The following is a 12027-nucleotide window of genomic DNA, read 5'->3' as shown; positions in this document are numbered from 1 at the left end:
GAGGTGGCAGCTAGAAGGACCACAACTAAAATATACAACTATATACTGAGGGGCTTTGGGGAGAAGAAAGAAAAATAAAATCTTAAAAAAACCCAAAAGAGCATGGGCTCCAAAGTAAGAGAAGTTTGTGTACCAGCGCTACTGCTTAATAACTGTGTGTACTTGAACAAAACATTCAGCCTCTCTGTGGCTCACTTTTCTTATCTGTAAAACAGGGGTAATTATTGCACCTACTTCAGGGGGGTTAGATGAACAAGGACAGGACTAGGGTGAGGTTAACAGAGTGAGGTTAATGAGGTATGGTGTTGGGTGCAAAATTTAAGGGGGGCACCAAAAAACTCAATAATCAAGATAATTAATATTTTAATGTAATATTTTAAAAAATCAAAAGTAATACAAAAAGATATCCATGATGAACAAAATGTCAACATTTTAAATAAAGACAGAATCTGATCTTACACTGACATAACTTAGCCTCACTCACCTCACCCTAATTCCAGCCCTTTGGGATCCTGTCTTTATTTAAAATTTAAAATGAGACGATACATGTCAAACTTTAAAACAGTGCCTGGCACCAGGTAGGTGCTCAGTAAAATAATAAAAATTATGATGGAGAAGATAATGAGGTCATCATCTGTGGGTCCCATTCTGTCTTCAGGCCAATGTATTTGACACCTAGTATATCTGATACCCAGAGCAGATCATTTTTAACTTTTTAACTTGATAGAATTATCTTCAACAATAATCATGAAACAAAACAAATAATAATAATGGCCAGAAAAGAAACATAGACAGTGAAATTTTTCTTATATTGGAACTTCATATATACACTCAGACCAATACTTTTTTTTTGTTTAAAGACTGGTATCTGAGCTAACAACTGTTGCCAATCTTCTTCCTTTTTTTTTTTGTTCCTTCTTCTCTCCAAAGCCCCTCAGTCCATAGTTGTCTACTCTAGTTGTGAGTGCCTCAGGTTGTGCTATGTGAGACGCCTTCTGAGCATGGCCTGACAAGTGGTGCCATGTCTGTATCCAGGATCCAAACCAGCAAAACCCTGGGCCACTGAAGTGGAGGGTCTGAACTTAACCACTTGGCCACGGGGCTGGCCCCCAAAATTTTTAATAAAATAAAAATTATAGGACAAAATGGAAAAAAGTAATGGATTAACAGTTTTTAGTTACATTAATGTATTTTTTGCAAAAAGAAACACACACACACACACACACACACACGAAGAAATGCCTCTAAAAGAGGCAACCTGGCAGGGTTCAGAGAATGATTTGCACAGAGAATGACCGGATTGCAGTAACTCAAGTTTTGTTTGTTTGTTTGCATTTTTTTTGGTGAGGAAGATTGGCCCTTAGCTAATATCTGTGCCGATCTTCCTCTGTTTTATGTGGGATGTCACCAAAGTGTGGTTTGACAAACAGTGCTAGGTCTACATCCAGGATCCGGACCTGCAAACCCTGGGCCACTCAAGCGGAGCACACAAACTTAAACACTACACCTCCGGGCCGGCCCCTCCTTTGTTTTCGCAATCACTGTGCTATCGTTGCTGATTTCAAATCTGCTGTTTAAATGCAGGGATATGGGGACATGAACGCTCCCAAAGTAAGCTCTAATGATTGCAACCTGCTATGAACTCTCAAATGGAAGATGTATGTTGGAGGCCAATTGTGTTACTGGGAGTTCTCCTAACTAGCTTCCATGTAGAATATATTATTTATTAAAGGTTAGGTAATGAAAATGTACTAATTTGAAGCTTATATGTATATTCTTAAAACTCGTAATAATCACAGCAATTATTTAGAACTTAGACCAACAGAAGATCTCTTCAGGAGGGAGGATTTTCTCACGGACATGGTTTCGAATTGCCAGGGCATGGTGATAATAAAAAGCAGACCTACTCAGTTTCACAATGTTTTAAAATTCTCTGCAGACAACGCACGCCTTATTTCTTGCACATGGAAGATTCGCCACCACCCTTACCTGATTCATCTCTGCCTCAGGCCACCAGTTTTCAATCTTTGGTTAAGACAGTCTCAGAGGCCCTTCCATAGCTGACATTCAACTACTTTCTAATTCTGGCTCTGCAAGCTATGTCAAGCTGTGTGACTCTGGGTAAGTCAGGTCATTTCTCTAAGTCTGTTTCCTCATCTGTGAATTGGGAACGATAACCCCAACCTGTGCCTTCCCTCTGTAAGGGCTCCACGAGGTGGTGTGGAAGAAGACTTTCTGTAGCGAGGGAGGTACTGCACCCAGGTGGCAGGTAGATAGGTGGCAGGCCTTGATGACAAAGGTGATGATGTTCCTCAGAAGTCATATAGAGGTCATTTCTGGATCAAGGAGCTGGGAGGGGAAGGGGATCCAGTGGGTGCTGGACTTTGCAAATCGCTGAGTATGACTTTTTTCTTTCAGGAAAAGGCTAGGTCCTCTTGGCTTGGAGGCAGGGGGCTGATCACAATGACCCCAGCCCCTCTGCCAATGCAGTGTAGCCCAGCTGGACAGAGCACTTTCCTTCCAGGGGAAGGTGGCTGAGGCAGAAGCAGGGTGTGAGGAAATGCTGGTGTCAGCTGGCTCTCGTTCTCAGAAGCACCCTGAAATTAGCTTACCAGCTTGTTTAACTGTCTCCCCGAAGAGAATTAAGTTCCTAGAGCAGGGTTGACAAACTTTTTTTCCTAAAGAGCCAGCTAGTAAACATTTTAGGCTTTTCAGACCATATGGTCTCTGTTTCAGCTACTCGACTCTGCTGTTGTGGTGCGAAAGCAGCCCTAGACCATACGTAAACGGAGCGTGGCTGTGTTCCAATAAAACTTTATTTATGGATACTGAAATCTGAATTTCACATAATTTTCACATGTCATGAAATATTCTCTTTTTGATTTTTTTTCAATCATTTGAAGATAAAAAACCATTCTTAGCTCACAGGCGTACAAAAATAATAGGCCAGATTTGGCTCATGGGCTGTAGTTCGCCCACTCCTTTCCTAGAGGGCAGAGACTCTGTCTACTCCTCCGCTGGATCCCCAGCGCCCAGAACAGTGCCTGCCACAGGCTGGTGCCCAGAAAGTATCTGTTGATGACCCACTGCTTCCTCTTCTGTCCCTCTACCTCGAATTCCATTCACTTCTCTTGTTGCTACTGTGTCCACCTTTACTGCCACCGCCCATCCTCTCTAACCAGCAGCAACAAGCTTCTGCCTCACCCCTGGTTTCCAGGTCAGTGCAGGAGCCTGTTGGCCAATTCTCCAGCAGCCCTGGGACGGTCCCACCGGCATGTTCCTGTTCCTCCTCCTCCTCTCTGACTCCTCCATCTGTGGCCTCATTCTCTGCCAGCTTCACCTCACAGTCAGAGGAGTTCCTTCACGCTGAAGCCTCCTCTCACATCTTCATCTCACCCTAACGGAGAGTCTACCCAGTGAACTCCCCAAACCCCAGTCTCCTGCCCTCCCCCTCCTCTGCAGGGGGAAGCATTTGGAGGGAAGGGAGAGACTCTATTATTGTTACCTACCATTTCTATCTGGCACCTGTCATGTGCCAGGCACAGCACAGGTATTTTACTGCCTGATCTCACTTAGTACTTCTAACCACCCCTAGTTTACAGAGGCAGAAACTGAGGCTCAGAGGGGTTAACTGAAATGCTCAGAGTCACACAGCTAGGGAGTGTCAGAGCCAGGATGAGAGCCTGGGTTGGTGCAGCTCCATTCACAAGAGTATTTTGAGGGCTTGCAATATGTTGGATGTATCCAGGGATACAGCAGTTAACAAAATAGACAAGTCCTGCCTCACGGAGCTTCGTTCTATTTGGAGAAACAAACAATAAAAAACAGGTAAATATATAATACGATTGCTTGTAGAGAGGCATGCCATGAAAAAAAATAACACAGGTGATGCACTGATGGGGAGCTATTTTAGATAGGGTCAGTCCTCTCGGAAGACATCTGAGCAGCGATGTGAATGAGTGAGGGAGCAAACTCTAAGAGCTGGAGAAAGAATGCTCCAAGTGGAGGGCACAGCAGGAGCAAAAGCTGGAGGTGGGAAGCATACCTGGCATGTCAGTGAGCAGCAAGGATGCCTGGTAGCAGGAGGGCAGCGAGGGAGTGAGTGGCAGGCTGGGCGGTGCCAAGGGAGCAGGGGGCTGGGTCCCGCAGGGCTTCCCAGGTCCAGCAAAGTCTTTAGATTTTGTCTGAAGCATGACTGGGGAGCAACAGGGGGTTTTCGAGCAGAGGAATGATGCCACCTGCACCTCTCAGACCTGGATGAGGCAGATAAGAGACTCCCCCCCTCACCTGTTTGCACACTGTCTACCCACTGTCTGCACACTGAGGACCCCCACACCCCCTTCTGGGCTTACAGTGTAGTGAAGTGATTAAGAGCACTGGCTTTTGAGTCTGAGAGAAGTGGGTTCCCAACCCAGCTGCAGTACTTACTAGCTGTCTGACCATGGGCAACCCTTCCCTCTCTGAGCCTCGGTTTTGTCATCAGGAAAATGGGGACAGTAATTTCTGTCTCACGGTATTGTTGGGATGACCTGATGAGCTCTTGCCTGTGAAACACTCAGCTGCAGGCAGGTCGCATATTTCTCTCTCAATAAGGCCTCACAGTTTGTGATTATTGTTATCTAAATGCTTAGCCAAGTTCTGGCACTGTGTAATCACTTGTTGAAGGTGACCATCATTATGATCATGCCCTTCATCCTGTTCCACCTGCTGCCAGGAGACACGTCTGCCAAGACCCTCCTCTACTGAAAGGCCAAGAAAGAATGACAACAGACCCTCTCCCCAGGGAAGGGCCCATCCAGACGCTGTGCTCTTGAACATTATAGCAAACACATTCCCAGGCTGCAGTAAAAGGACCCAAAATCCAGCTCTCAGCCCCTGTCAGTTCAGCCCCCTGCTCCACGCCAGAAAAATCTCTTCAACAGGGTACAGAATAATAACCTCGCTTGTGTCCAGCAAAGTCCTTTCACACTCATGAGTCATTCATTTAACAAACACCTCAAGTGACCGCCCAGAACAGCCTGTTCTAACCCCATATTATTATTAATAATAATAGCTAGCATTTATCCATTATGCAGAGTGTAGCATTTTGTGGAGTTAGATTATTTGGGTCTGAGTCCTGGATTTACCATTTCATAGCCAGGTAATGTTGGATACATCACTTAGCCTCTTTGAGCACCTACTTTGTGCCAGGCAGTGTGTCAGGAGTGAGGAAGACAATGGAGAGCCAAGAAGACATGACTGCTGCCCTCTCAGAGTTTACCATCTAATTCAAGGGACAGATGTTAATCAAATAATCATATAAACACATGACAAGGTACAACCTTAGAGGCACTAAGGAGAAGTATCCATTGTGTGTATAACAGGGAGGTAAGGGAAGATGTCCCAGAGGAAGTGACTGGGGGGATAAGCTGGCTTGAGGGAGAGGGGACAAAGTTTCAAGTACAGGGAGCAACATGTGCAAAGGCCCTGTGGCAGGAGAACTGAAGGAAAGTCAGTGTGGCTAGAGCCTAGAGAGAAAATTGTGAGCTGAGGCTGCAGCACGCCTGGTCCATTGTAGGCTATGGTTTAGTTTCTACAGCTCTCTGCTGAGCGACTGCTATCCCTACAACACAGATGGGTAGGCTGACCTGCCCAAGCTCCCCAGGCAGGGCCCACGTGTCCTCTGGGCACCCTCTTTTCCAGCATGACCCACTGACTTTCCAATAACCTTGAGAGAGGGGACATAGGAAGTGAAACTTAGTCATAGAAAAGCACAATCACTACACAGTCCTTAAGCTGAGATGAGGCACTTGATAGGGAATTCCTTCCTGTAAGAAGGGGAAGGAAGAGGGCCAGAGGCCCCAGGAAAGCGGCAGACTGAAGGCAAAATCACTCCTGCTTTCTCCTCACCTCCTCCACTCCCAGCCATCCACCCCATCTCCCTCGCCCAGTCCTTTGCCCTCATTCTCTGCATCTCAGTGTCTCTCCCTAAGTCTAACAAATCTGGCTTGCTGTCAGATATTTGGCACCTGTGTGCAATCTGTTCTGAGCACCAAGTAGGATTATTAGATTTAGCAAATCAAAACACAGGATACCAGGGGCTGACCTGGTGGTATAGTAGTTCAATTCATGCACTCCACTCTGGTGGCCCAGGTTTGCGGGTTTGGAACCCAGGCATGAACCTACACACCACTCGTCAAGCCATGCTGTGGTGGCATCCCACCTATAAAGTAGAGGAAGATTGGCACAGATGTTAGCTCAGCGACAATGTTCCTCAAGCAAAAAAGAGGAAGATTGGCTGCAGATGTTAGGTCAGGGCCAATCTTCCTCACCAAAAAAACCCCCAAAAGCAAACAGGATACCCAGTTAAATTTGAATTTCACATTCACAACAATTATTTAGTCTAAGCATGTCCAAATATTACAACACTAGCCCTGAGCAGCAGGGGTAGGGGCATTGCAAACTCGTTTGAGGCAACTGAACTGGGTGATACTAATACTAAACTAATAGCCGTTAATAACGGCTGCTTGCAGGCGGCCCAGTGTTTCGTTGGTTTGAATCCTGGGCATGGACATGGCACTGCTCATCAAACCATGCTGAGGCAGCGTCCCACACGCCACAACTAGAAGGACCCATAACGAAGAATAAATAACTATGTACTGGGGGGCTTTGGGGAGAAAAAGGAAAAAAATAAAATAACGGCTGCCAACTCTGGTCCAGGCTCTGGTTTAGCCCTCACCTTTTCTCAACAGGGAGGTGGAGAGCAAGGGAAAGGAGACAAAGTCAGGGCCCACACTGTCAGAGTTGTTTCTCAGCTCTGCCATTTTCCAGCTGCGTAACCTCAGAGGGACCCAGAGAATGAGATGCTTAACTTCTCTGTCCTGTTTCCTCATCTGTACACTGGAGATAATAACAGCCTCTACCTCATAATGCTGTTGTGAAGATTAAATGAATTCATACAGGTAAAGTGCTTAGAACGGTGCCTGGTCCATAGTAAGTGCTATGTTAGTGTGAGCTGTAATTACTTATTTAATTGCACCAGACTGAAAATAAATTTCCTGGGAGCAAGCACTTTGTTTTGTCCATTGCTATATCTTCAGCATCTAGAAGCAGGCCTGGTTTACAATACATGCTCAGGAAGAGAACCTGGCATGTAATATATAGCCATAAATATTTATTGAATTAAAATGAATTTAGTCCTCAGTATATACCTGAAAGACTGGGATTATAATTCCCCTTTTACAGATAAGGAAACTGAGGTTTAGAGACATAAAATGAGTTTTCCAATGTTAAGGAGGTGGCAGAGCTAGGATTCAAACTCAGATGTGTTGGGTTCCAAAGTCTTCCACTGAAAACTCAATTCACTTCAACAGCTGAGGTGCTACTCTGGCAAAGTCATGGAGTAAGGGGAACATCTGGATTTAGGAGACATCTTGATTCCTTTTGATTTTTTTTAAAGTCCTAATATGTTCTCCCCCTGCTTTGTGACCTTGGGTAAGTCACCTCATCTTTCTGAGGCTGTTTTACCATTTGTAAAGTAGGTGGTGGTCAGGATTGAAGGAAATCACATGTTGGTGGAGCCTGGTTCGCAGAAGGCTTCTGAGAAACAATCTTTTCCATCCCCCTGCCTTAGAATAGCTTTGCAAATAACTGGCCATTCTTCCCGCTACCCATGAAACCCACAAGCCCATCTCTCCACTCCCCCATGTATGAATAAATCTCACCACTCCTGGACCCCTAACACCTCTTTAGGTGGAAGCTAAATCTCTCCAGGGGGCAATCCCTGTCTCTGGCCTTTTACTCCAAGTACAGCCCAAGTGTCGGTCAATCCTGGGGGCCTAGGCCCTGCCCTCCTCAGAGCGAGGCAAATCAGAAGAGAGCTGGGCCTGCAGCTGGAGGCTTGGCTCGAAAGAAGCCCCCTCAACTACAGATTGCAAAAAATGCGTATGAGGAAATCATTCTGGGGGCGCTGTGGATCCTGATGGTGGTGACAGAAGACTTGGAACCTACCCGGGGCTGGGGCGGTGAGCTCCCCAGGGGATCCCAGTGTTGGCTTCCGTAGTGGGGATCCCCAGGGCCTTGTGAGGTGAGGGCCTGAGGTGAGTGGGGCCCAGGCTCCTTTCAAGCCTCTGCCTGGGTCAGGCTCGGGACATTCGGTGTGAGTGTGGGGAGGGCAGGGGGAACACGGGGGTTCTCTCCGCTGCGGGGAGAAGGAACATCTGGGGAGCGAGGCCAAACGAACTGAGTCGCGGAGAGCATTGGCCCTGGCGCGGTCCGCGCGGGGGTACAAGGCTTGGCGGGGAGGAGCCAGGAGGGCCTCTGCTGGGTGGAGCGGAGCGCGGCGGGGGCGGGGGTCCATGCGGGGAATGCCGCGCCGCGGGGGCTGGGGCGGGGCTTCGGCGGCCCCGCCCCCGCGCAGGTAGCCAATGGGCGCGGCGGCGCCCGGTGACGGAGGGAGCCGAAGTGCGAGTGCCGCGGCGGCGGCGGCGGCGGACGGCCCAGCCGGAGCGCGAGGGTCTCGGAGCGGGGCGCGGGGGCGCGGGGTAGCAGAGCCGGGGAGCCCGGGACCCGGGAGGCGGCGCGGCCCGGGCCGTCGGAGGAGCGCAGGCGGCCCGGCGGCGGCGCGATGCCGCTCGCCCAGCTCAGAGAGCCCTGGCCGCTCATGGAGCTGGTGCCGCTGGACCCGGAGGTGAGTGAGCGGGGCGGGGGACGGGCGCCGGCGGCCGGCGAGCCCGGGTCCCCAGAAGGGCGGGGCGGCCCGCGGCGCCGCTGCAGCCTGGCAGGCGCCCGCGAGCGCGCGAGTGCCCTCCGATCTCTTGCTCCCTCTCCGGCTCCACCCCCCTATGCCCCGGGTGTGAGTGCGCGAGGGACAGTTTCGCCAAGCGCCAAGAACCCTCTTAGCCTGGAGAGGGGATCCCGTGGGGCACTGGGATCTGGCCCTCCTCACCCCACATACCTAGGACCCGTACCGGGAGCTGTCGGAGCTTCTCTCATTAGCGCAGACGGGCAGGGCTGGGGTGCCAGATGTCTGAGATTCTACAAGAGACAAGGGTCGTGGGACCCCCTCTTCTCCTTGACGTCTCCCAGCGCCCTACCTGGAGCTCCCCGCTTCTCCGCTGCTGACCCTAGAAGGATTGCCCCCCTTGACTCTTGGTAGTTGTGGGATGTGGGGTGACACCGCCCGTCTGAGGCTGAAACTCTTGGTTTCCTTTGTCCCGAGGCTAGGGCCAGAGGACGCCTGTGTCCCTGCCCCGGACTGTGGAGAAGAGAGTGGGAGAAAAGCCCTTAGACTTTGTGAAGATTATTCCTGGAGAGGGGGAAGACCTTGGTGCCTCCTGCCATAGGAAGGGCTGGGCCCTTGAGGAGTTTGGCCTCTGCCAGCCTAGCCTCTCCCAGGAGCAGCTCCTGCCCTCCTCCTCGGAGGATTCTGTGGTGCTAGGCCCTAAGCATGCAGATGGCCAGCTCTTCCTGTGCCCTTTGACCCCCAGGGTCAAGGTCAAGCCTGTGAACCAGCAGGTCCTGAAAACTTTTCCCTCAGCCCCATGCTGGGAAGGAGGCAGGCGATACTCTCTTTCCAGAGGGGATGCGCGGAGTATGCAGAGAGGGTATGGAGACCTCCGTGAGCCTGGGAGCCAAGGTGATTTTCTCCTGGCTTGGGTCTCTATCCCCTGCCTAGGTCCCCTCCTCTGCCCTCACTTACCTGGGGCAGTCACCAAGTGCCTTGCCTCTCAGGGTTACAGATCAGAGCGAGGACCGCGGGTCCCCAGCACTCAGGATGTGCTGCCCCTTTAAAGGGATGGTCATGGCCTACACTGGCTATTGGAGGGTGGGCGCGGCAGGATTAGGTAACCAACCTGAAGGCGCAATTCGAAGTAAATTGCTCTGGGATCCCTGCCATGGGGTTTTTACAGGCCCTGCACAGCTCTCAGAGGTTCTCTCGCTGACTCACCCTCCGAGGTGAGGAACACTGCCCTCTGCAACCCCCAGCCCCCTCCCAGCCCCAGGACTGGGCCACCAGGACCTGGCGGGTGGTGGGGGGACTCAGAGGTGGATTCCTTTGCCCTGGCAGGCCCTGCAACCTAGGCGTCCGTAGAGGAGGATAGATGGGAGAGGCCGCGGAGGTGCTTAACCCAAGATCTACCTTGGGTTATACTAGTAGGGAAGGCAGACTCCCAGGAGCTCGGTTCCCAGTTCAGGGCACTACTTTCTGCCTCCCTTTGGGGAATCCTGAGGCAGGGGCCAGCTTAACCAGGGGGCCAGCTTTAAACAGGAAACTCAACTCAGTTTTGAGTTGAGTGAGAGGAGAAGACTGGCTTATTTCCTAGGATTGGGTTGTGGTGGGGGAGTGCTGTGATTTCTCCAGGAGCTTTACCTTGGAAATGCTGTGCGACCCAGTCAGTCCTTAGCCTCTCTGGGCCTCTGTTTCTCCAGTGGTCAGGGCTGGGTTCTATCCTCGTCTTCCTGGGCCTGAGAGGGTGCAGAGCCCTGGATACTGCTGCCCATTCTCCCCCTCCCCGACTCCATGGAGGTGCCAGGTGACTGGGTGTTATTGTTTGGGTAACAGGAGCCATAGGGCAGCCAGGGCGCCGGTTGGGCTGTTCTCACTGGAGAACAGGGCCTTGCTGTTCTTAGCCCAGGTGACATGTAAGCGATACAGCAGCCTGACCTGCAGGTATAGGCGCTGCTATTGGCTCCTGACTGGGAAGGAGGCAGGCAAGGGGCTGGCAGGAGCATTTGGCAGAGGCCTGGGATCTGAATTGCCCTGCCCTCCCTATGACGCTGCCAAAAATGGGCTGCTGGGAGGCAGGGCCTGGCCCAGGGTGTGGCCCAGGTGGAGCAAAGCTGTTGGCAGTGTGGGTGAGGATTTTGCCTGGCTCTTCCCTGGCCCTGCTGAAAGCTGAAACCTTGTCCCCAGGTCCAGCCCTTCCATGTGCAGAGCTTTGCTATGTGCCACCCACCCTGCTTCACCTAGGTCACCTTGTTAAAATAATAATTCTCAAAACAACATCTCAAGGTAAGGATTATTATCCCCATTTTCAGAAGGGACAGCTGAACTCAGAGAGGAGAACTGGCCTATGGACTATTTCAGAGCCAGGATTGGAACCCAGATGTCTCGTTGCCTTCTTCCAAGTGACGGGAGGCTCAAGGATGGGGAAGGGCTCGGTCAAATTGGCTCAGGTAGAAGGTACTCCAAAGGAGGCTCCAGATATTGGCAAACTCTCCTTGTCCCACAGGGCCCCTGTCCAGCCTTTGCTGAGGGCTGCTGGTGCCAACTGGCCCTGGCACCTGGCCCCCAGCCTCCAGCAGCGTACAGGACTGCCAGCGCTGGGCTGTGAACCCAGCTCCTGGGGCACTTCCTGCCTGCGGGGCACGTGCTGTCTTTGCCCATCTGCTGCCCGGCTTCTCCAGACACTGCCCTGGGCCCCTCTTCCAAAGACAGAGCTGCTTGGGTGAAGGAAGAACGCCTGTTAGAACTCATTGCTGACTTCTGGGGAGGGGGCGCAGTGGTCTGGGGGCCCTGGGCAGCTGTCCTCAGGAGCAGTGCTCTCTGAGGAAGAGAGAGGAGAGTGGATTTCTATCCTCTTAAGAGGTCAAAGGGCCCTTCTTGTACCAGACTTTTTAGACAAGGTCATTCATTCAATATACTGCAGGGTCAGCATCATTGTCCCTTTCTTTCCTTCATTTATTCAATAAATATTTATTGAGCAGTTATTGTGTGTTAAGTATGATTCTAAGCAACAGGGTGCAGCTGTGAACAAGACAGACCTGCACTTGTGGTACAGATGAGGAAACCGAGGCTCAGTAAGTGAGGTGACAGACCCAAGGTGAGAGTGAGTGGCCGGCAGAGCTAGGAGTAGTGGTTATGTCTTCCTGGCTGCACAGCAGCTGTGTTCTTTCTACTATCTGTGCAGCGGTAGGCCAGAGAGGCAAACAAACCCCTTCTTCCCAGGATCCTGAGGGGGAAGCTCATCCGTGGTCCTCTTTGCACTCCCAGTCCTTTCTCCGGAGCTGCCTGTTCCCCTCTAGAGACCTTGTGCATCAGCTCTT

At 51.0% G+C, this 12027-nt stretch overlaps 1 protein-coding gene across 1 annotated transcript in view; it reads left to right on the top strand.

Moving 5' to 3' along the window:
- Positions 1 to 8445: 8445 nt before the first annotated feature.
- The window catches only part of RPS6KA1 (ribosomal protein S6 kinase A1), a 37016-nt gene continuing 33434 nt past the window's right edge, over positions 8446 to 12027 (top strand). The window contains exon 1 of the mRNA XM_044770105.2: positions 8446 to 8668. Within this exon, the coding sequence (XP_044626040.2) occupies positions 8606 to 8668 (63 nt within the window). The 5' untranslated portion in view covers positions 8446 to 8605. The remainder of the gene's footprint in view (positions 8669 to 12027) is intronic.

This window comes from Equus asinus, chromosome 5 (genome assembly GCF_041296235.1).
Source record: "Equus asinus isolate D_3611 breed Donkey chromosome 5, EquAss-T2T_v2, whole genome shotgun sequence".
In the NCBI taxonomy this organism is placed as follows: domain Eukaryota; kingdom Metazoa; phylum Chordata; class Mammalia; order Perissodactyla; family Equidae; genus Equus; species Equus asinus.
Note: the sequence above shows the minus strand (reverse complement) of the source record. Positions and strands in the feature narration are given on the sequence as shown.